Below are 25,555 nucleotides of genomic sequence, written 5' to 3' on the forward strand. Positions count from 1 at the left end.
TAATCTTATATGAGTCTTAGGTTACTGGAAGCATCACTGTTATAAAGGGTTTATAAGAGTTTTATGGTAAATTCATTTCTGAAAGTAAAATAATTTTTTGTTTAACAAAGACATTTGTAATAAAAATATTAATCTGAGTTACCACCCTAAAAGCTTTCCAGATTCCTTCTGCATTGACTGTGACATTTTCTTCTTCCTCTCTAGAGTTGTCTCTGTGGGAAGTTTGTCCTCCGTCCAATACGACCATGCCGTAGATACTCTACTTCAGGCAGTTCTAGGTATGTGATACGTCTCCCTGTAAACAGGCTTAAAAGCCTGTTAAAACTGTGTGTTAAACAGTTAAACTTTTCCATGAATATGGGAATAGCTGCTTAAAATATTTTTTGTTAAGGGATACAAATATTGGAGCTTTGCTGTAATATTTGACACATTATTTATTTATAGGTGAAAATTTGTTATGTCTCTTTGGTTCTTCTGTAGTTGGATGGCATCCAAGTAGATAGCCTCCCTCCCTCATGTGCTGTCTTCCATTCTGTAGCAAATAGATTTATATCCAGAATTTAGCAGATTGTAACTTTAAAAATATTTGTTTTATTTGATATTTGTATTGTCTTTCTTCTGTAAAGGGTTTACTTTATTGTGTTTACAGAAATGTTGGGATGCCTGGGTGTCTCAGTGGTTGACTATCTGCCTTTGGCTCAGGGCATGATCCCAGAGTTCCAGGATCAGTCCCACATTGGGCTCCCTTCATGGAGCCTGCTTCTCCCTCTGCCTTTGTCTCTGCCTCTCTCTGTGTGTATCTCTCATGAATAAATAGAACCTTTAAAAAAAAAAAAAGAAAAGAAAAAGAAATGTTATATTAAGGAGAGAGGAGCTTTGAAAGTTAGTGATAATTCTTTTTTGGGTTCAAAGCAAATCTCATTATTATGAACATCTTAATTTTTTTTAACATCTTGAGTTTTAAGTGTTACAGGATAGATTACTTCATTCTTCCTATTCTAGATATTACTATACTTAAATATAGTTATCCTTAAGTAAATGTTATTTCCTATTGCAGACATGTTTTACAGCAAATCAGGAAAGGGTGATGTGCAGCTGTAGTAATAAACTTGGCTGCTGTTATCTGAATCATCAGTAGAGAGGTAGAAGTTAGAGATTTTTGAGACTTTTACATTGGTCTAAGTAAGTGTCTTTGGGAAAGCCAAGAAATATAAATGTGTTTTCCTATTTCTTTCACTTAGGTTGTCCCCTGGCAAAATTGTTGGAGCTGGCCTCTTGTTTGTTGGTGGAGGTATTGGTGGTACTATCCTGTATGCCAAATGGGATTCCCATTTCCGGGAAAGTGTAGAGAAAACCATACCTTACTCAGACAAACTCTTTGAGATGGTTCTTGGTTCCCCACCTTATTCTGTTCCATTGCCAAAGAAGCCGGTAAGAGTTTTAAACAATATTTCAGTTTATTCTCTGGAATACTTGTAAAAGCAGGTTGTTTTCATCTTGAAAATATAATTCAGTAGAACCTGCTAGAGGTGTGTTTGCTAGGTTTTTTTTTAACATTAATCTGTAGAGTTGGATTTTTATTCCTTTGGAGTTAAGTGTTCTCATTTAGTACCCATTATATAGAAAATAATTGCATGACACACAAGAGTAGATGGAGGAGGGTGCTTGAGCAGAGGTAACCATTGCTGCCCTGTGAATGGAGGGTGGTCTGTGACAGCCTACATTGTTGGAGCTATCAAGCCATGACTTAAAACACTAAAAGCATAAACATAGAATGAATGGTCATGGCACAGAACCCAAGTGGTTATAGTTAGTGGCTCTTTTTAGACCATAAAACAAAAGTCACAGAATTTTCAGCTACTTACTGATTAGTTGACAGGAATATCTTCTGGTATTTCTGGAACTTTGTATATGTTCAGAGTTTGAAACTTCCCCTCCTCCCCTAGGTTTAAATTTTTTTTAAACATCTTAAATATTTCTTTACCCAAACAACTGCTTGAAAAAAAAATTCACAGAAGAGGTCATCAATTTTTTTTTTTTTCCTGATTTGGTTGTGGGTGTTTGTACTGTAATGCTGAACAATACTGATCAGTATTTTCTTAGAAAGTGAGCGGACCTCTATTCTCTAGTATCTATCATAGCCTAGAGATAAATCTTATAACAGCGTTATTATTTGAGAAAGCAAATGTCCTCTGATAGCTTCCCCCAACCTTATCATGCTTTTTCAAAATATTCTTAGTCTTCTACATCATATATTCTTTCACATGAACTTTAAAATGTGTATGTTGGCCAAGAGAGTTTTATAGCTTCAGTAGTCAGGGAACAGAATTCTGTAGATTCATTCTTAAATCTATTTTAACCTACACGATCCAGGAGAAATAGCTGAGAGCAATTCTAGGAGAATGGAGTAAGCTGAAGAGTTGAGAATAGTGTTCTTTTCTTGCTTGACAGGACTTCAAGTGTCATTCTTCGTAGATTGTTTATCTCTCTCGATAGTCATGGCCTCTTCGCATTCCACTCTAGCAGTCTTTCTGAACATTCCCATTTGGATTACTTGGCAGGTCCATTCTGCCCTACCTCAGAAGTTACACTTTTCCTAATTTGCTTTATTTTTTATTTTTTTTTCAAAGATTTTATTTATTTCTTAGAGACACACACACACAGAGAAAGAGAGAGAGAGAGAGAGAGAGAGAGAGAGAGACAGGCAGAGGTAGAAGCAGGCTCCACGCAGGGAGCCGGACGTGGGACTTGATCCCTGTCTCCAGGATCATGCCCCGGGCCGAAGGCGGCGCTACCGCTGAGCCACCCGGGCTGCCCCCTAATTTGCTTTTTTATGTTAAAGATAGCACTATGCTGTCACACAGTTGGGTTAGAATTCTTGGATTCATCTTCATAGTTTCCTATATTTTGTTAGCTATCTTGTTTAATCTCTGATATTTATTTTTTTTCTTGGATTACAGCTGTCCTTACTCCATTTCTAACCTTTATGACTTTATCATCAAACTTAATACTTTATCACCAAACTTGACCTGTTTCTCTTCCCCGCCCAAGACTTTCCTCCCTCTCTCCACTGCTGAGATCTCCCCTCCTAACATAATCTAGTCCATGCTCATATCAGTACCAGAGAATTATCTAAAATAAGTGCTATCACATTTTCATGATATTTTTATATCACTTACCAGTAAATTTTTTACATTTCTTATCATTTGAAAGACAGGAGACCACAGAATATAAAAACTATAGAGACTTTAGAGATTGTTTCATGTTCAGTATAAGGAGAATAAAGCAAGGAGTGGTTAAAAAGTTAGCCTGGGAGCTAGCCATTTGTTCCTTTATTCTGTAGGTTATGGTTTTTGCTGGTTTTTAGGGTGACATTTAATACACATTGCAGTCTGGCTCTTATTTATCTTTCCAGCCTTATCTCTGAGTGGTCCTGCACATAAATCCTTAGCTTCATGCCAGTTAACCTTACAAAAAAATATGCCTTGTGCTTTCCATTCATTTATTCAGCAAATATCGATCAAGTGAGTATTATGTACCAGACACTGTTTCAAGGGCCTTTGTTAAAGCAGAGAGCTAAACAAAGATCACTTCTACTTGTACTTTTTTTCTCTTGGTGGTCTTGTACTCAGAGTGACCTTTTCTTTTGCCTACTAATGTTCTCTTCAAAACCTACATCCTTCACTACATATACCAAAGTATATTTTCTCATCTCTGAATTACAGTAGCAGTTAGGGTTTTAGTTTTTAATTTTCACCATTTATTCATTCTCTACTCCTGTGTGTTATTACCAACTTGTTGCTTTTAGAAACTATGCATTTTATTTTATGATAATTCCTTTGGTGCCAACATGTATATTTTCTCATCTCTGAATTACAGTAGCAGTTAGGGTTTTAGTTTTTAATTTTCACCATTTATTCATTCTCTACTCCTGTGCGTTATTACCAACTTGTTGCTTTTAGAAACTATGCATTTTATTTTATGATAATTCCTTTGGTGCCAACATGATTATTTATGCATAGGTATAAATATTAAGAGAAGATACATTTAAAATCTTTTTGATGGACATGGAGTAAGACCTACCTAAATGGAGACAAATATTATGTTCCTCAATGGGACTTAATATCATAAAAATGTCCTTTTTCTCAAATATTCATTTCTCTCAAATTTTCCCTAAACTTGTATATATTTGAGAGACATGGCATTTGTATACACACACATATACCTAATAAGAATTCTAATGGGTTTTTCTAGAGGTTGAAGAATCAGATAAGATGATTTTAAAATTCCCATGAAAGGATAAATAATGTAGCCAAGAATATTTCAAAACAGTATTGGGTTGGGGAAGGGTCAGAAGACACTTGTTTTTCCAGGTATTTGACTTTGTTATAATCCTACTTTAATAGAAAAATAAGATTTTGACACAGGATTAGAAATGAGAGAAATAGAACAACTAAGTCTGGAAATAGGTCTTATTTATACACACACAGATACACACAAGTTCATTGTGAGAATGTAAGTTGCTAGAGCCTTATGTGAAAGTAATCTATTAATGTTAAAAATACAAAACCTTCAGATGCCTGGGTGGCTCAGTAGTTGAATGCCTTTGACTCAGGTCATGATCATGGGGTCCTAGGATTGAGTCCCATGTCAGGCTCACTGCAGGGAGCCTGCTTCTTCCTCTGCCTGTGTCTCTGCCTCTGTGTGTCTCTCATGAATAAATAAAATCTTTAAAAAAAGTATGTGTGTGTGTATGTGTGTGTGTATGTATATATAAAACCTCTTAGACCCAGCACTTCTTTTGGAAACTGTCCAAACTACAGTGCTTTTCAGTTACCTGGACAAGGATTTTTTTTTTTTTTTTTTAAGATTTTATTTATTTATTCATGAGATTCAGAGAGAGAGGCAGAGGGAGAAGCAGACTCCATGCAGGGAGCCCAAGGTGGAACTCAATCCCGAGTCTCCAGGATCATGCCCTGGGCCAAAGGCGGCGCTAAACTGCTGAGCCACCCAGGCTGCCCGACAAGGATGTTTTAATAACAAAAAAGGCAGGAACCAACTTGAATGTCCAAAAAATAGAATAATTGACCAAGTTGTGGGTTTTGCAGTTACATTAAAATATTGAGGGACCCCTGAGTAGCTCAGTGGTTAAGTGTCTGCCATCAGCTCTGGGGTGGAAAGATAGATTTCAGGCTATTGGCTGTGGATGCCTAAGAGTGCTGTAAGGGGAAAAGAGCAGTAAAAGGGGCAAAATAAAACCATTAATATGTCTTGATGTTATTTTGTTATAGTGAGTGTGTATTTTATGATTTAAATGATAAAATTTTAATAAAAAACGCATATATTTCTAATTTCTGGTAGTGACAAAGTTCAGAACCATTTCTGTTATGATTTGAGTACTCTTTTGATATATCTGAGTTTCGTTGCCAAATTCTGGCAAAATGGCATACCATACGTGGTAAATGAAAATATTTCAGTTACTCAGTAATTTTTGCCAGCAAATTTTGCCAGGCAGTCCTGTTAATGAACAGGATCTTAAACTTAAGGCATGGTAAGTGAGAAAGAGAAAAGCGGACATTGCAATTATTGTGTTTTTTAATGTCCAGTTGCATGAATCGAGAGATTAAAGAAACAAAATACTTTGAGTTTTACTCAGAGCCTCTGAAAGTTATTTGTTTCTAATTGAATGTAGAAGACAATGGAATTTGATTTAGAAAGCAGATGGAAATGGTCTTCTCAATGTTGTATACATAAAAGAAACTTTATTTTTTAAAAGATTTTATTTGAGAGAGTGAGAGAGCAGCAGAGGGAGAGAGAGAAGCAGGACCTTGGGATCATGGTCTGAGCTGAAGGCAGATGCTTATCTAATTGAACCACCCAGGTACCCCAAGAAATGGTATTTTTAAAGGGAAGGCTCTGTATTGTGTACTTTATTATTTGTCCTAAGAGTGGGCCTTGTTACTATGAAAATATGGGCCGTCATTTGGAGTGAAATTTTTCAGCTGTATTTTTCTAGAATGATGGCTTCTCTTGCCTTACTGTGGTTAATAAGATAATATTGTGTAGTGTTAACTTTATATGAAAAAAACCTGAAAGACTTGACTTTTGAAATAATACAAGTTATTGTATATTGCCTTTTTTTTTTTTTAAACAGTATTACATCTGAAATTTTACATGTCTTTTATTTCCAAGATTCAGTCTGGTCCACTAAAAATCTCTAGTGTATCAGAGGTAATGAAAGAATCTAAACAGCCTGCCTCACAACTCCAAAAACAGAAGGGAGAAGGTACTCCAGCTTCAACACCAGGTACCTATACTTAGAATCAGTTTTTTAAAAATTACTGGTAATTGAATTGTTTAAATGTATTTGTACCCAGGGTTAAGAGTGAGCCCTTACCCAATGAAGCATTCTTCTGGGGCCTAGTTCTCACCAGGGAATGAGTGTTTATACCAATCATACCTATCATTTGACATTTATTTTAGGAATTGAGTGGGATATATAATTGTACTTTATTGTGAGTAGCTGTTGAGTGAGGATAATGGCAAGAATTGTCATGCCTGCAACACTTTTTCTTTACATTTTTCCCCTCTGACTCTTAGCCTGTTTCCCCTCTTAGTGATCTAGCTGTGGTCTGGGTTTTTTGTTTTTTGTTTTTTTGTTTTTTTTTTCCCCACTTCATGGTTTGCCAGTTACTCTGTCCTAATTTACGGCACTTGTCTAACTCTAACCTGCTTAGTATTTATTTGATCTGTATTTCTCCTTAGTCACGTCTGTCCTCAATTTAACCTCTTGGCTTGCTTTCATTCAGCAAATATTCACTGATTGTCTGCTATGTGCCAAACATTCTTCTAGGTACTGGGGCTGTTGCAGTGAACAAAAGAATAAAAGCAAACACAAACTCTGCAAATATTTCTTAGTGGGATGAGGGGGACGAAGATCATATATAAATATACGTGTAAAGTGTATAGGATGTCAGAAGTGATGTGTTGGGGGGAATATTGCAATTTGAAATGGAGTAGGTAAGGAAAGCCCCACCTGGAAGATGTCATTTGAGCAAAGACTAGAAAGAGATGAGAGAGTAAGGCATATATAAAAGGCTAATGGGAGAAAAGCATCCTAAGGAAAGGATTAGTGCTAAGGCTTGGTATATTTAACTAGTAAGGAACATAGGAAACTGGAGTGGAAGAGAAGAGAGAAAATGAGGAAGCAGGAAGCCTATTGAGGCAGTCTTTGGAGGCCGTTATAAAATGTTTGCTTCATATTCTGAGTGAGATGGGAAGGTGTTTGGAGAGTTCTGAGCCTAGGGATTGATCTCTGACTTTTATTTGAGTAAAATCATTGGCTGTTGTGCAGAATAGATAAAGGGACCAAGGGCAGGGCAAGGAGAACAGTTAATAAGCTTGTGATAGTCCAGCTTTATCTTTTAAATGGGACTTTCAGTTTTAAATTTATTTTCTCTATTACGTTGCTCTTTTTTTCCTCTTCTGTTTTACCTCTAGAATTGTTCATTTTCTTTTCCAACACTTGTTTATAAACTCTTGATTTTTTTTTCAGCCTTTGTTTCTTCTTTTGTGTTTTAAACTCTCATACTGTTCTTGCTCACACCTCTTCTTTCATCTCTACCACTGTTCAAAGCAGTTAAAAAATATTTTTTTGGTTACTTTTTTTGTCTACCTTCTTCATGACAGACTCTGATTTCCTTTGTTGCTACTTTCCCTTGTTATGAAAGTCTTTTTTTTTGTTACGAAAATCTTATGCCCACTTCTCATACATTAGGATTTAATACCATTTAGTACGGTTACTAGAAGCCCTGCCTGAGAATGCTGATGGTTAAAATGCAATGGGTGCTGATGAGACTCCTTTCTCTGTACATTTCCCACCATTGTCCATCTTGTGTGGGTTTATGTCTATGGGGGAGAGGGCCATCGTCTATTTGCGTGTTTGAGTAGAGGCAGTACGTGTATTTGTAAGGAGTCAGATGTGAAGTGGGTGCTAATAGTAGTAGATTCCTGTGTGCTCCTGTGTTAACCCAGGAAACTATAAATATCGTGAGTAACATATATTTGTAGGACCTACAGAGGCAGCTCGAGTTATTTCTGCAGCAGGTGATACACCATCAGTCCCAGCCCCTGCGGTTCAGCATGAGGAATCTATAAAAACTGGGCACCCTGGAATTGGTGAAGGGCAACCCAAGCCTGCAGCTTCAGGTAGTTTATTTATAATTGTAGTTTTATAAATGATTTGCTCATCAGAACTATTTAATGCCTCAGTAACCTCTAGACAGTTTTTAAGTACCCATTTATACTGGTTTTTATTTGCAGACTTGCTTAGGGAATTTTCTAAATTTCAGAGTCTGAATAAATCCCTGAAAGCACGAGGTTTAAGAGCTGATCTTTTATTCATGTTGGAATCATTGATGATGTGGTTTTAGAATCCTAATGACAAAAATGCCCTCAGTTAATAGAACTGGCAAGTACAAACAATGGTGTTTTTCTATCCCTCTGAGCTATTGAAATTTTGTGCTGAAATGTGATTTCCTCTTATTTACTTTTGCTGCAAGAGGAAGCATCCTCAACTTCTGTACGGGAGCGACCACCCGAAGAAGTTGCAGCTCGCCTTGCACAACAGGAAAAACAAGAACAAGTTAAGATTGAGTGTATGTAAACCAGACTGCTTCTTAAACAGTTCGGGTCATCTCTGTCAGTTGCTGTCTTCCAAAGCCATTGGCACGTGTTACTCATCTGTTAGTTACTTTGGTTTCTTTGGTAGCATTTCTCTATGCACCACTTTTATGTCATCATTTATATTCTTTCCATTTAATCTTCTTTTGCCTGGGTAAAAGTGTACAGTTGGAGAAAACTCCGAATGATACCTGCACTTAATCCATTTGTGTTTATTAGGGTTTGTGCTAAAGCGCCTTTGTATTCTGTGGAACAGAAATTGTTTGTATTTTGGCAACTTCCCTGAGTGTCTTTTAATTGTTTAACTCATAGATTTATTTGTGCAGGTCAAAATAGCTCCTGCTCTGTTTTATTACCAGCCTTTGTATCTAGTGGGCCCCTTAAGTGACATTGGCAGGGGATGGAATGTTCTACACATTGCTGGTTTCCAGCTAACTGAAGCATATGCCTTTTTAAGTTTCGATTTTATGTTAAACTTTTTGATAGTTTTGAAAAAGATTAGATACCTACCAATGTATTTTTCTGTCTTAAGGCAGAGGGGATGTCATTATTGTACTGTGCTGCAGTATAATGACGTCTCTGCAGGTGGGAGTATGCAGCATTTTGCTGAACTGAGAAATGTTTAAGTCTTTTTTTTTTTTTTTTAAAGATTTTATCTATTTATTCATGAGAGATACTGAGAGAGGTAGAGACATAGGCAGAGGGAGAAGCAGGCTCCTCACAGGGAGCCTGATGCAGGACTCGATCCCCAGACTGGGATCATGTCCTGAACCAAAGGCAGATGCTCAACCACTGAGCCACTCAGGTGTCCCGAAATGTTTAAGTCTTACAGCAGCTGTTTATACTTTCAGGTTTTCATTTTTGTTTTTTGTCTCTCCCCATGACTTCCTTCTGCTGTCTGTCTGTCTTGAATGATTCCTGTTTCCCTTCTAATAGCTTTGGTTCTGCCCTACTTGGGGGTTGGGGGGGGGGCAGGTTTGTTAGAATTGTGTAGAGTAGAAGGAACAGAAGGAGCATAGATGCAGGGCTTTAGTTTGGCTCCTTGGATTTTGTTTTTGTTTTTGTTGCATTCTTCTGAGTTATTGACCATGGTTACAAATAATTGAGAATGTTGAGTGAAGACTTCCAAATATGTGAAATATTTCTATACTTTTTTCTCCACTACCTAATTTTTCCTGAGTTCTCTACTATATCTAATCAAGATCAATTTTTTCTTTTATTCATATTTTTTTTTTTACTTTTCACTTTTTCCTTTTTATTATGTAGATTCTTTGAAGTAAGTTGTACATTTAAGATGGTGATGTCTGTTTCATCACGCTCCTTTTTCTGTGTGTGTGTCTAGTTCTTCTCTTTTGTTTTGGGCAAAATGAAAATTATAAGGATTCTGTCTGTCACCTCTTAGTTTTTTCCCAAGCTTTATTTTTAAAATGAGTGTGTTTGTAATTTTTATCAAGAATCAAAGCACATAAAATCAGCAAATGGAACTACATTGAACTAAAAAAGCTTCTGGTACAGCAAGAGAAACAACTAGCAAAACAAAAAGGGAACTAGTGGAATAGAGACTATTTGCAAACCATGTGTCTGAAAAGGGGTTAATGCCCAAAATATATATGGAACTCCTACAACTCAATAGCAAAAACAAAACAAAACAAAACAAAACAAAGAAGAAAGTGCGGGGGAGAGGAATCAAAGTACAGTGAATAGACCTGAAGAAGGCTTTGGGTCTGTGAGCCACGTGAAGTGGTTTACTGTTATCTGTGCTCTCATGTGCCCCTCCCTGTTAACTCATGCCTCCCTGCCTCTTTTTCTCTTTATTAAACCCCTCTCTTCATATATCCTGTGTCTTCAAGTGGACCCCAGTCTCACGTTCATGACTTAGTCTTTTGTCATCATTACCTTCTTTTATGTTTGTTGCACAAGTACCTCAGGTGGTTCATAAGTTCTGTTTATCTCTAGCTTAAGCTGCTTTTGCTTAAAAGCATCTTTTGTTTTTGTCTTACCTGCCAAATACATTTTCCCTTTTTTTAATCATCTGATATCTGATAAATTAGTCTTCTCACTGGCGCTTTTTCATTTGACCATTTTTTAAAAATATTTTATTTATTTATTCATGAGAGACAGAGAGAGAAGCAGAGACACAGGCAGAGGGAGAAGCAGGCTCCATGCAGGGAGCCTGATGTGGGACTTGATCCCGGGACTCCAGGATCATGCCCTGCGCGGAAGGCAGGTGCTAAACTGCTGAGCCACCCAGGGATTCCCTTCATTTGACCATTTTAATATTATATCTAGAATCACCCCTTACATTATTTTTTTTAATTGGATTTTTAAAAAATTTCTGAAGCAGCATATAGAAATATGATCTTAGAGGTCATAGTTTCTTGCACACTGGTATCTATCTGGCTGTTTCTGGAGTTCTTTTATGGAAAAAACACTGTCCATTCCCAAACCAGTTTTTCTTTTTTTTTTTTTTTTAATTTTTATTTATTTATGATAGTCACACAGAGAGAGAGAGAGAGAGAGGCAGAGACATAGGCAGAGGGAGAAGCAGGCTCCATGCACCGGGAGCCCGACGTGGGATTCGATCCTGGGTCTCCAAGATCATGCCCCAGGCCAAAGGCAGGTGGTAAACCGCTGCGCCACCCAGGGATCCCAGTTTTTCTTTTTTGTTGACGTGTTTCCTTATCTTTTTCTTTCTCATATCTGTTATCTACTCATATTTTGGTTATATAAGTTGCTATGAGTATCCCTTCCTGCTGAGGAGATGAAATGGGCACCTCTTTTTCCCTGTGGATCTGTAGGATCATTATTTAAATTGAAAAAGCTGGTGGTTATGTTGAATTTACAGCCTCTAATAACTATAAAGAGCTAACAGTGCTTAAACCCTTGTTCTTCTATTTGAAGTATATGCTAGCCTTCTTTAAGCATTTTTTTGTCTTAAAAAAACCCAAAACACTATTTTGAAAAAATTCAGTTATATATAAAAGTAAAAATAGTATAATGAATCCCCATAGATATGTCCACCAGATTTAATAATCTACTAGCATTTTATCATACCTTCAAATAAAACTGATTTTCTAAATCTATATTTTTTGTTCTTACATTTTTGAGGAAATTCAATGGAGGACTCAGTAGGAGAAGAAGGGAAATTTAAAGTTATGTACAATGGAAGGATTTGTTTTTTAACTCTTCTGTATGTATTTCAGCTGTAGCCAAGAGCTTAGAAGATGCTCTGAGCCAAACCGCTCACATCACTCAACAGGCCATTGTAGCTCAGAATGCTGCGGTTCAGGCTGTCAACGCACACTCCAACATCTTGAAAGCAGCCATGGACAATTCGGAGGTGAGCCAAAGAATGGGTATTGATGTAGTATTTAGGACTGATTTCTTCCTTCTAGTAGGGGCTTTCTCTCAGTAAGTGAAGACTACCTAGAGTAATTGTTTTTTTAAATAAGCAAGGCAGGAAAAATCTTTAAATGTTATTTTTAATGAGTTTTATATACAGTTTTATCTCACAACAATGATATGGTACAAGAATTAGTTCATATTTGCTTTCATATCTTAATAGTGCTTGAATATTACTTGTCATTTGCTTTTTAAAAAAAAAAAAAGAAAAAAAAAAAAAGATTTATTTATTCATGAGAGAGAGAGAGAGAGAGAGAGAGAGACAGGCAGAGGGAGAAGCAGGCCTGCAAGGAGCCCGATGTGGGACTCAATCCCGAATCCCAGGATCACACCCTAAGCCAAAGGCAGACGCTCAGCCACTGAGCCACTCAGGCGTCCCTTGTCATTTACTTTTTTTCACTTTAAAGTTTCCAACCATTTTTAATTAAAATTAAAAAAAATTTATTTATATTCTTTTTGCCTTTTTTTTTTTTTTTTTTTTTTATGATAGTCACACAGAGAGAGAGAGAGAGAGAGAGGCAGAGACACAGGCAGAGGGAGAAGCAGGCTCCATGCACCGGGAGCCCCACGTGGGATTCGATCCCAGGTCTCCAGGATCGCGCCCTGGGCCAAAGGCAGGCGCCAAACCACTGCGCCACCCAGGGATCCCTCTTTTTGCCATTTTTTAAAAATAAACTTTTTACTTTGATATACTTTAATTAATTAATTAATTTATTTTTTATTATTATTTGAGATACTTTTAGATTGATACACAGTTATAAGAAATAATACAGAGGGATGCCTGGATGGCTCAGTCGGTTAAGTATCCTACTTGATTTTGGCTCAGATCATGATCTCAGGGTCATGAGATCGAGCATTGAGCCCTGTGTCTGCTCTGAGCTGGGCATAGTGCCAGCCTGATTCTCCCTCTCCCTTTGCCCCCACCCTTGCTTCTCACACTCTCTCAAAAAAAGAAAAAAATAGAGATCCCATGTACCCCCATACCAGTTATTTTAGTATTTTCATTTATTTGTTTGTTGAACGTGGAGCCCAATATGGGGCTTGAATTCATGACCCTGAGATCAAGACTTAAGCAAGAGTCAGACACTTGACTGAGCCACCCAGGTGCCCCTGACACCAGCTATTTTAAATGCTTAAAGATGATTATTTAACTTATATTGAGCACTTTAGAGAATAAAGTAATTACATTGATTTAAAACTGTTAATACCTGGAGTTAATTATTTTTTTTTTTTATAATTACATTCAGTTATTCAGTGTGTAAAAATGTTTCTTGATACTAGGTCATTTAAAGAGTAAAAATAAGTACATAAACTATGAATCTCAGGGATCAGGATCTTGCATGATTAGTAAAATTACTTTGCCACACTGTGTACTTTTTACAAAATTGAAACACACTGCATTGTTTTAGTCCTGTGCACATAAATCACAAAAAAAGTTAAATTAGGGCTTTGATGTAAATAGCCTGAAATTTCAGCCTTTAAAAAAACTTAAAATTTTGGTTTATTCAAAGTACAAGAAAGAAGAAATTTAAATTTCAGTCAGAGTTCAGTCAGAAAAGTGGAAACCACGCAGAGAATACTTAATATTTTGGCTATGCAGATGTGGGAAGGCAGGGAGTTGGGTTCAAATGCAAGTAGATTGGTATGTTTCAGGACACTGAATAAAAGCTTTATTATTTATTTTTATTTTTAAAAAATATTTTATTTTTATTTGAGAGAGAGCATGAGCGGGATGGGGAGAGGGAGAAGCAGGCTCCCCACTGAGCAGGGAGCCTCATGTGAGGCTCCATCCCTAGGACCTTTTTGGGATCATGACTTGAGTTGAAGGCAGATGCTTAACTAACTGAGCCACCCAGGCGCCTTATTAGAAGATTTAAATGTCCATAGTATTTACTTTGGCAGAAGACTATGTAAGAGGGTATTTCCTCTTCCCAGTGAACACACAATATGTAATGCGTGTGGATTTAGATCGTATGAAATCTGTTGAGATCAAGATTTTACAACTAAAGGACATCTTACAGTAGTGGTTAATTAGATTAGAGGGTATTAGCTAGTGTTACAAAATAACCAGAAATATGAATGAACAGAAGGTTTGAAATGTTAAAAATGGATTCCAACTTCTTGTTTCTTCTAGTAAAAAAAAACAAAAAACAAAACAAAAAAAAACTGGTGCACAAGGGCTCTTAAAATAGATACAGAATTACTTTCTCAAAGCAGTGTTTTGGAATAGTTGGATTTGGCTTAATAGTAGGATTCTACTGTTTATTCTACAAAATAGCTTATCCTTGGACCTCTATAAGGATTTTTAAGGAACCCTTTTGTGTGTGTGTGTATGTGTGTGTATAACATTTTACAAAATTCAGCTCCAGGTGGGGCAGTGGGTTTGATAATAGTTGATTTTCACTTTACCAGTTAGAGAGGGTCATTCTTGAAGATGATGTGTTGGAGGAGTAAGGACTGTATGAATGTATAAACTTTCTACTTAGCCTTAAACTGATTTTGGTAGACAGACCTACAATTCAAATTTTAAATTGTGGTGCTTCATTGAAGAGTGATCAACAAACAATTCATAAAGTTCTTGTTCTTATTAACCTTTTCTGCTTCATAATCTCCTTTTGTGAATCTCATAACAAAGTCATCTCTCCTTAGAAAATATTTATATGTGCTAGACCACAATCTTTCATAGTTTTGTTCGTTGGTATTGAGGGGGGTGTTGATGAGGTTCGTGAACTTTGGTCCTAACCATGAACCTTAGATTAAGGGACCCTACTCTGAAGAAATACTGAAATTTTTTACCTTTGAATTTAATGCCCTTGTTTCTAAATTTAAACCATGTTGGCTTATCCTATAAACGGTAATGGTAGTTATTCATGTTTACATAAATAAAGCCTTTTGTTTAGATTGCAGGTGAGAAGAAGTCTGCTCAGTGGCGCACAGTGGAGGGTGCATTGAAGGAACGCAGAAAGGCAGTTGATGAGGCTGCTGATGCCCTTCTCAAAGCCAAGTAATTACTCATGGACTTTAACAAGTAATTAGGGCCTCCTGGTGACTTTCTTTGGGCTGGGTTTTCTTTGTACTGTCTGTATAGAAAGAGAAGGCAGAGAAACCCTTCCCTTCACCTCTACTTGATCTGTATTGGTTTCAGGAACACAGGTTTAAGAAAGGGAGAGGGAATAAAATATAATTAGGCCTAAATATATTTGGCAGAACGTATATAAAGGATCTTGTATAAAAAGCAGTTTTTCTTTGGATTGTTGCATAGGTGATGTATCTCTACAGATTTACTGAGATTCTGCCATAATTTCAAGATTTCTCAGGGATGGCCTGGACAGTTTTATCAGAATTTTGAGAGTATGTCATAATCTCTTTGCCTTAACTATAAAGTAGTTATTAATAGGTCTATTTTTATGCCATTGAGACCTTGATTTCTGGAATTTGGCTAAAACTAGGACTGAGCAAGCCAAGTTTAAAATTGACTTCTGATGATGGAAACCTACATTTGACTAAAGGTTCTCATCAACATTTTGGAATCACTGTCATTCAAAATTTTGTTATTTTTAATAAAATACATTTTTTTAAAGATTATTTACTTGAGAGAGAGAGAGTGTGAGCACAAGCAGGGGGAGCGGCAGAGGGAGACGGAGAAGCTGACTCCCTGCTAAGCAGGGAGCCTAACACTTTGCTCAATCCCAGGACCCTGGGATCATGACCTGAGCCAAAGGCAGATGCTTAACTGACTGAGCCACCCAGGCGCCCCAATAAAATATTTATTATTGATAGAGAAAGGGAAGTCTTCTCCTGAAGTCATCGTGTCTTTTAGGAGATTTAAGATGTTATGCTCACATCACTAGACCTTGAATCAGGTCTTTAGAGTTCTGTGTTTTGTGGTGAGTAGGCCATAATTCATCCAGTTTGTGAAACACTAAATGGGAACTCCTTGAGGCCCAGCTATGTTTGCTTAGTGAGCTCTTCAGTATCCTCCCTTGCTTTTCCCTTCCTTAAGGTCTTATTGGCAGGGGGAGTCAGCCTAATCAATGCAAAAAGTGCCATTTATTAAGTTCGCTTGTTGTGGTAGGGACTATTCCAGGTTCTTTTCATTAAGTACTTCTAATCCCCACGCAAGGGTGAGCAACAAAGGAGAAGTTGATTTTGGAGTTGAATCCAAGTTTGCCTGGTTCTGAAGCCTGTATATTTCCTTGTACATCACGCTATTCCTTTGGTCTATGTTAGTAATAAATCTAGCCTTCTGACCAAGCTGTTTTCAGTTGTTGTAAGGAAAGCTTCTCTACCTGTATTTACTGTGAAAAAACAATGAGGAATTTTTTTTCAAATTATATTTTTTCATAGATTCTAAGCAATTACATGTGGTACTGACATCAAACTCTTTCCTAAGGTTGATAAAGAATAATATTAAATCTTTGTTTTGCTTTATTGGTTTCCAGAGAAGAGCTAGAAAAGATGAAAAGTGTAATTGAAAATGCAAAAAAAGAAGAGGTTCCTGGGGCCAAATCTCATATAACTGCTGCAGAGGGGAAACTTCACAACATGATAGTTGATCTGGATAATGTGGTCCAAAAGGTGTGTTTCCTAGGTCTTTTATAGCACTTAAACAATTTAAAAATATAATCCTTTAGTCAAAGGATTTGAAGAATTCAAGAAAATAATAGATTCCTTTCTTTCTCCCATTTCTCCTGCAAGGAATAGTAGTTGTTACTAATTTTAAAAACTTGGGCGCAAAGTGGATTATCCATTATTGTCAATACTTTTTATAATAGGTAACATTTTTGGTCATGGTTATTAAATGGAAATTTTCATTTTGTAGTAGATCTTCTTTGTGTACTTATCTAGTCTGTATGAGTAGTTTCCTGAGACCAGAGAGAGGGACAGGGGGATAGTAAGATGGCAAGGGGCTTGTCTGAATTACAAGGCTTATATTATGTTCCTTTTCTGAGCTTTAGCTTTTTCTCTATTTTTTATGTATTTCCCAGCCAACATATAAATATATGAATATAATTTCTCTTTTTTTGGAAGGTTATGGTAATTCCTGTTCACTTTAACCACATTCCCCTTGTATTTGTTCAGGTCAAAGCAGCTCAGTCTGAGGCTAAGGTTGTGTCTCAGTATCATGAGCTGGTGGTCCAAGCCCGGGATGACTTTAAACGAGAACTGGACAGTATTACTCCAGAAGTCCTGCCAGGATGGAAAGGGATGAGTAAGTGTAACTCAGGTGTTGGTACTTTTCTGTTTGTGTTTTAACAAGAGGTTGGCTAAACTTGCTTCAACCCCATTCATCTAATCCAAACCCCTCTGGTATGCATCTCTCATTTGGTGTACAATACAGTGTTTTACACATTTTATTTCAATCACAACCATGATAGGTGACACACTTGTGGTTTTAGTCATGGTGGACACAAGTTCCAGCCAATGTTTAGTTCCATAACTCATGATTCTGTTCAGATCTCTGCTACTCAAGAAAAAAAAAAGTTTAGAATCCAAGTGAGAATGACAATCTGTTAGAATATTATATATATGTGAAATTATTCAATTTAAAAATATTCGTAATGAGTTAAGGCACGCCTTTAGGACTTCTCAGTGACAGTATGGTTAAAAACTCACATGATAAAGAAATCTGTATGACTGTCGACTTGCAGATAGTTCAGACTGCAGGGAACTCCGATTGTGAATTTTAGAGTGTAACTGCAGAGAATAGTCACATTTTCCTGAAGTGCTCTGAGAGTACTAACAGTCACATAAATTACCAGTCGTGGTAAATTCAAAATACTCTTTAAATGCTAGTGTCTATTTTTAAGTAATTACTATACCCAGCATGGGGCTTAAACTCACAACCCCAAGATTGACCCACTGAGCCAGTCTAGCGCCCCCATTATCCTTATTCTTATTCATTGGTTTTTGTGTGTGTATCTCTGTCCCTGAGGTTTAGCTGCTTGGCATAAATGGGACATTGGTAAGATAGTTGGGGGAATCTAGGTTGGCCAAAATAGGTGAAATAAAGTCTAAAGAGCAGTACAGACTCTGCTTATGGAGAGTTGGTTGTGAGCTCCATCCCTAGGAATTTGCCTTCTCTCCTCTAAAGTACTTGTCTATGGTCTTCCCACTAGGTTAAATTCTCATATTTCTGAGCCAGCCTCTGAAGTTATTAACTTTAAAAATTCTTTCACTGATTTTGAAAATGCCTTTGGGAAGATATGAAAACCCTAAAGTCATCATTCTCAACCTAGGGCATTTTTGCCTGCTGTATTAGGGAGGTGCTACTGGCATTCAGTAGATAGAGGCCAGAGATGCTGCCAGTCTCCCTGCAATGCACAGAATAGCTCCTCACAACAAAGAATTACGTGGTCCAGAATGTCATTACTACCAAGGTTGAGAAACTTGACACAAACGAGAATGTATCCTGTGGAAAGTGAAAGTCCCCTGCAGTAGTCTCTGACCTTGTGTATGTGCATGTGTGTGAGATGTGTGCAATCTCCATTTTAATTTTTTACTAATTGAAAAAATTGATTATACATTTACATGGTATAGAATTTGAAAAGTACATGGCATCTGATAAAGTTTCCCTTCCACCTCTGCCTGCAGCCACAAATTTTCCTTTCAGTGTTACTGATATGTTGCACTGGAGATAGTTAATTATTCCACATTTACCCCAGCCCTTGATAAATATCCTCGCCTCTGAAATCTGAACTCATTTAAGACTTCTGCCAGACTTCAGTCCTATTTCACTAAGTTATAAATGTCCTGGTGATATTCATTTGTCTGGTATCTTTTCTGTGTTCTCGATAACTGAGCAGTGTCAAACATAAAACAGCCAACATTATTTAGCATGATCTCGTATGTAGCACTGTGTTCTGAGTGCTTCATGCGTATTTCAGATTCATAACAGCCCTGGGTGCTTGGGTGGCTCAGTTTAGTGTCTTGAGTCTTGATTTTGGCTAAGGTCATGATCTCTGAGTGAGTGAGGTTGAGCCCTGCGTTGGGCTCCATCATGGCTATGGAGCCTGTTTGAGATTTTATCCTTCTCTAACTCTGTTCCTCCCTGCCACACTCCTGTTGCACATGCTTGCTCACTTGCTTAAAAAAAAAATTAAAATTCATAACAGCTCTATGTGATAAAGTTTTGTTATTCTCATTTTACAGATAGGAATACTAAAACACAAAGAGGTTTAAAATAATTTGCCCAAGGTTGGAAATAGAGCCAAGATTTCATTCTTACCCACTACTAGCCTCATTTCTCTGCCTGATTGATTTGTATTGGCAATATAGGACTCCCTTTTAGGCTTTTGAGAAGAGGAATGATCTGATTGTAATGAGGAAAATTAATTTTCATGACATTGAACATGCAGGGAAGGGATGTCTAAGGGCGAGGAAGCTAGTTAAAAGCTGCTGAAGTAATCTGAGGGCAGAGTGATAGGGATCTCCTGGTGTGTGTGCCAGGGGCACTGAAGATGAAGAATAGAAAGAAACTTAGAAGTGATCATTTAGCAATTGATTTGTTGAACCATAACTTATGGTATCTAGTGAAGTTCAGAATGTATATGCTCCCTGATCCAACTGGTGAGCTCCTAGGTATGTGCCTAAGATGACACACAGGTGTTCAAGGTGACATAAAAATATTCATAGCAGCCTTATATTTGTAAGAGCAGAAAAATCCGAAACTGCTAAATGTGCTTTCCATTTGGCAGTATAAAAGAATGAACTAAAACTATATCTCTCAAACATAAATGTTAAGAAAAAAAGTTGGAGAAGAATACATAGAATAGGATACCGCTTACATGAAGCTTAATTAAGAACATGCAAAGCAAAATAGTGTATTGTTTTAGGATGTGTACACATGTAAAGCGTAACAAACTGAATGATAAACACCATATGGGGGGAGGGAGAAGGAGCCTTTAAGGGGGAGCGTTGGTGGATGTTGCAAGGATAGGAAAATGAAGTGTGCAGGGCGTAGATTTTCATTATTTCCAGGGGACAGTTCTTTTATTGTTATAGACTGTATAGTTATATTTTTTACCTTGTTGAGACTGACATCTCATTTTGTTCATCTTGCCCATTTTTCTTGCAACATTGGCAACCAGATTCCTTTTTTTTTTTTTTTTGGTTTAATACCAGATGAAGTAGTTGACTTTTAGAACCATTTTGGATGAAAAATACCAGTCTTTGAACTTTCTGAATCCAAGAGTCATGCCCATGATGTGAAGAGAAGAAGCTCATGCTGAGAGGCAGGAGACTGGCTGTGTTTCCCTTCTCCTATCACTGTGTCCTCAGGGTGGTGCTTCATCCAAATTACTTTTTTATCCTGTACCATCAAATCAGTCATAGTTCTTAATTTAATTTTCCCAGGTTAAATGGAGATTTAATGTGAGTTCACTGCTTTTAAGTTTCCAAAGAGGAAATATTAATTATTTGAAATGTTAGGAGAGGTCTAGTACTGAGAACAGAGTCCAGACTGAGACTTAGTGAGTTATGCTATGAACTAATGCATAAATGGGTGGGGGCAGGTGGGCCAGTGTTAGTAAATGAGAATTGCAGTTTCTGTGTAAAAACTAAGTTGATTGCTCTAGCAAAAATACTGATGAGCCCCTGGAAACCAAAGCTACTTTCAGTATGAATGACACTCTTTGCAAAATGTTAGAATTTACCTTGATTTATATTGTTCTATGTCCTTTTAAGTTTTAAGAAATAAACTATTGTTTTGCTTTCTAATATTAAATACACTTTTCTGTTACTAGTTTCTGATTCCTTATTTCTTTTTGGATTTTCCTATTTAATGATTAATAACAAATATGTATGGTTTTTTTTTTTCAAACTGTTCTTTTCCTTTGTAGGTATTTCTGATCTAGGTGAGTAAATTACATGTGTTTTGATTCTTAAAATACTGAAGTCTTTTTGTTTGCCTATGATTCTTAAACTAAAGAATCTTAAATAATTTATAACATAGAATTATGTTGCATGTGATAAATCTGATTTAGATTTTTTTGGTATTCATGTGCTAAAACTTTTATTTTGTAAAATTTCAAATAGTAAAAAGTAGGAGGAAAACTATAATAAGCTCATGGATCTGTCATCCAACTTCAGCAATTATCAACACATGGCTAGTTTTTTGTCATTCATTTCCCCAGCTTATATTGAAGCAGATCCCAAATACCATATATCCTTTTCAGTTGTAAATAATTCCTGTATGTTTTTAAAAAACACTGTGCCATTATCACAACTAAAACAATAATTCTTTAATGTCATCATGTGTCTGTTTAGTGTTCAAATATCCCCAAACTTTATAGAATGAGTTTTTTTAGTTGTTTTATTTGAATCAGTATCCAAAGGAGCTACACATGTTGAATTTGGTAAGTCTCTTATTGCCACTTTGTTTTTTACTTCTCAGCTCTTTTTTTCTCCTCAGCTCTTTGATTGTGGAACTGGGCCATTTATCATGTAGTATTTCACACATTGATTTTGTTAAAAAAAATTTTTTTTAAGATTTTATTATTCATGAGAAACACAGAGAGAGAGGCAGAGACCTAGGCAGAGGGAGAAGCAGGCTCCTCTAGGGAGCCTGATGTGGGACTCGATCCCCAGACCCCAGGATCATGACCTGAACCAAAGGCAGACGCTCAAACACTGAGCCACCCAGGCACCCCTGATTTTGTTAAAATTCTTAACCTATAGTAATATGTCAGAATACTTTTGGAATGTGAGATTTGAAAACAACACACATGCTTAAGCCTAAATCAGAATCTTTGGGCATGTATATTTTAAAAAGCTTGACAAGTGATTCTCATGAACTGCTCAAGTTGCCGATCACTGTCCTAGGTAATGTTTAAGAAAAGGAATAAAAACTCTTACCAGGGATAAGTTAGAGAATCTGAATTTGAGTTTTAGCAGAAAAGAATATTAGGATACTTGTTATTACTAATCACAGTTAATGCATGAATGAAAATATAGACTAGTATGTAAACTGTCTTTAGAGGTAAAGTTATGATGAATTATAGTCTATTTATAATTCAGATCGGAAGTACTAAATTGGGTTCCTGGAAAAGAATTGATTATATACTTGAAGGCCTATCTAAATTACTGTACTTGGGACTGAAAATACCTTAGTTAGTTGGACACAGGCTATGCATGATGGCAGTGAGAATCTAAATCTGTCTTCAAAGGGTTAGCCACCCTTTGCTTTTCTTTACAGCGGTTTAAATTAACATTCATTTGAAATAAGTACCTTGTAGATGTATAATTTCGTGAAATCATTAACATTTTAATGTCATTTTCTGTTTAGCTGACAAGCTGTCTACTGATGATCTGAATTCCCTGATTGCTCATGCACATCGCCGCATTGACCAACTAAATAGAGAGCTAGCAGAACAGAAAGCCACAGAGAAGCAGCACATTGCACTAGCCTTGGAAAAACAAAAGCTGGAAGAAAAGCGGGCATTTGACTCTGCAGTGGCAAAAGCATTAGAACATCACAGAAGTGAGATACAGGCCGAACAGGACAAAAAGGTAGAAGAAATGAGAAATTTAAAGTGAATCCTCTTGAGTAGCCTTGTTGGCTACTTCTTTGCCCCCTTTGCTCAGCCTCCCAAGTTTATCCATCTAAACTATCACCAAGACTCTTACCTAGTCCTGTGACTTAGAAAGTGAAATCCTGTCTATCATGGGGACATTTATGTTGCTATCTCTGGCCTCTGCCTCACCTTTAGGTTCCTCCTTCGAGCAGCTTACTGGATGTCTCTAACTGAATTTTCAGTAGTTGTTTCAGACTCAACTTATTCAAAGCAAATTTCTTCACTCTCCCCAACGTGTCCCTCAGCCCCTCAGCTTCTTTCTCTCTACATCTCTATTTACCCAGTTGCTCAAGCCAGAAATCATGCTTTGTCATTCCTCCCTCAACTCTCACACCTGGTCCATTGACACATCCCACCAGTTCTGCATCCAAAGAAAATCCTATTTGTCCACTTTCCCCTAAGTCCAGATTGTCACCATAAGAGGCTCCCTGTTTTCTTTTTTCCCCCTTTTAAAAAAATGATTTATTTATTTATTAGAGAGAGTGTGAGCTGGGGGAGGGGAAGAGTGAGAGAGAAAGAATCCTCAAGCAGACTCCCTGCTGTGCATGGAGCCCGAGGTGGTGCTTGACCCCCGACCCTGAGATCATGCATGCATGACCTGAGCTGAAACTAAGAATCAGATGTTCAACCAACTGAGCCACCCAGGTGTCCCCCGGTTCTGTTTTCATACCCATCTTTCTATGTCTGTTTACATGGTAGTTGATCCTTCTAAAACCTATTCTGATCAGTTACTAGGCTGCTGAAAATCTTCCACTGACTGTACACTGCATTTAATACAAAATCCAAACTCTTCACCCCTACTAAAAAAAAGGCTTCTTGATCTCATTCTTTTTTGCTGTGAGTCAGACTTTCCTTACTTCCCTTATTGCCTGTATTTGCCAAGTGCCCTGGTTTTTTGTTTGGTTTTGTACCTTCACTACATAATTTGCCCTGGGGTGTTTGCTCTGCCTTATACATTGTTACGGTTCCTCTCTTTAAACCTTAATTACAAGTTTGGATGTCACCTTTTCCTGCAAGGTTTTTCCTGTTCCTTCATTGTAGAGTATCTGTATTACTTTCTCTCATACTGCCTTATGTATTTTTTAAAAATAAGTATCACAGTTTGAGATGTCCAGTTTATTTACTGTCCAATTCCTCCAGTGAATTGTACATTATGTGAGAACAAAAAAGTTTGTGTGCCTTGAGTACCATTCCATCCAGGCATATGGTAGGCACTGCCTGGCAAAGGATTAGCACTTTATAAATATTTATGCACTAACTGAATGGGTTTATTCATTACTTACATTATTTCTGAGAAAAAGTAAGTTATGAATTCCAGATAATCAGTACTAACTAATTTGTAATATGACCTATGGGCAATTGTTAGGCAAGACATGATAGGCTTTTCATATTTTTGGTTGGGTCTGGGCCATGTTGTGAATCTAAATACATATTAAAGTAAGCAGTTTCCGAGCAGTTTTCTTTGTTTAGAAGAAATTGTGTAAAGTAACTACCAGATACTAATTTTCTTAATAGTTTTTTTACAGTAGGCATTATTATTCATAGGTCACACAGTTGGTTGTGGTGAAGCTGTGTTTGATCCCAAGTCTGTGTAGTTATTTTTTTCCAAGAGTTGTGATTTGTTAATTCCCAGGGAGTGTGTGATCAGGAAATGACAGTATTCACCTTGCATATGACGTAGCCTGGTGATATGGGAGAAACAGAATTTGGAGCCAGAGAGACTCCTAGACCTCTGTTTAAAATCCGATTTTTTGCCTCAGCTTTGTGACCTTGTTTTTGAGTCACCTTCCAACGTTCAGCTTTCTGAATGATGTACGAGAAGTCAGGAATATGTACACATGTATGGTACATCATAAAGGTTTAGGACATGGAAGCTGTTATCATTTCTACTAGTCTTTCTCTTTTTTCTAAAAGCAAATGTGGAGAATTGAGAACTAATCATTCCTGTGGTTTCACAGGTAGAAGAAGTCAGAGATGCCATGGAGAATGAAATGAGAACCCAGCTTCGCCGACAGGCTGCTGCCCACACTGATCACTTACGTGATGTCCTTAGGGTACAAGAGCAGGAACTGAAATACGAATTTGAACAGGTGAGGACCTTTTCCTTTTCACGTGCTTTACATTAATAGTCTTTCCTTTCCTTTTCATATGCTCTGTATGTCATTCTCTCTGAGGATATGGAAGAGTGGGGAAAGATTGCTAATGGCACCCAGTCTTGGTACAATGGGGCCTTTGTATATTTTTACATAAAGATGTATCTATGTGTTATTGATCACATGTGTTTTATATCTGTGTCCTAGTCATTTGGAGCCTTCAAAGCTTTAAGGTGGGTTGGTACAGGGGGTTTAAAAAATACAGATATATTTGACATGTGTAACTCCTGCTTTATCACCACAAATTCCTATGGATTATGTGGTAATGCTCAGATTTTTATATCTGAGGAAACATCCTAGAGAAGTTAATTTGGAAATGACAGCAAGTCAGGATATCTTTAATCATAATTAGTTTCTATTCAAGCCATTTATAATATATTAACTTATTTTGTCTCACAAGAAGAGAATGAGGTTTTCCACGTAAAGAAATCTCCCAGAAAATTGAAATTTATGCCACAATGAAAAGGTATTTTACTTTAAATTCTATTTGATGGGTATTTTTCTAAGAAAAAAAAAAGAATATATAAGTTCTTGAATTGAGGATATCAAATACAGTTTATCATGTTGGGGTGACTGTACAGTTACTTCCTAAAGTTGGCATTTTTTCCATTTTTAATAGCTTGCATTCTTCTCCTGGCCTGTTTCCTCTAAAACTTGGTTCTATCAGTAAATTTGTAGGAATCACATACATCAACTATGGGTTTTAGGAAATTTTTGAAACCTTAACACATAGCAGAAGATTTT

General features: G+C 36.9%; 1 protein-coding gene across 8 annotated transcripts in view; it reads left to right on the forward strand.

Moving 5' to 3' along the window:
* The window catches only part of IMMT (inner membrane mitochondrial protein), a 37,173-nt gene that overhangs the window by 9,195 nt on the left and 2,423 nt on the right, over nucleotides 1-25,555 (forward strand). The window contains exons 2-13 of one of the 8 annotated variants that reach the window (XM_038561536.1): nucleotides 205-278; nucleotides 1,242-1,431; nucleotides 6,193-6,307; nucleotides 8,071-8,208; nucleotides 8,562-8,657; nucleotides 11,886-12,022; nucleotides 14,985-15,088; nucleotides 16,527-16,662; nucleotides 17,167-17,296; nucleotides 20,925-20,939; nucleotides 22,370-22,593; nucleotides 24,617-24,748. In XM_038561536.1, coding sequence (XP_038417464.1) covers nucleotides 205-278; nucleotides 1,242-1,431; nucleotides 6,193-6,307; nucleotides 8,071-8,208; nucleotides 8,562-8,657; nucleotides 11,886-12,022; nucleotides 14,985-15,088; nucleotides 16,527-16,662; nucleotides 17,167-17,296; nucleotides 20,925-20,939; nucleotides 22,370-22,593; nucleotides 24,617-24,748 — 1,491 coding nt within the window. Of the gene's footprint in view, nucleotides 1-204; nucleotides 279-1,241; nucleotides 1,432-6,192; nucleotides 6,308-8,070; nucleotides 8,209-8,561; nucleotides 8,658-11,885; nucleotides 12,023-14,984; nucleotides 15,089-16,526; nucleotides 16,663-17,166; nucleotides 17,297-20,924; nucleotides 20,940-22,369; nucleotides 22,594-24,616; nucleotides 24,749-25,555 lie in introns of those variants that run through there. The other 7 variants (XM_038561538.1, XM_038561537.1, XM_038561539.1 and 4 more) reach the window with 7 other exon arrangements.

The sequence above is a fragment of the Canis lupus genome, chromosome 17, assembly GCF_011100685.1.
Source record: "Canis lupus familiaris isolate Mischka breed German Shepherd chromosome 17, alternate assembly UU_Cfam_GSD_1.0, whole genome shotgun sequence".
Classification (NCBI taxonomy): Eukaryota; Metazoa; Chordata; class Mammalia; order Carnivora; family Canidae; genus Canis; species Canis lupus.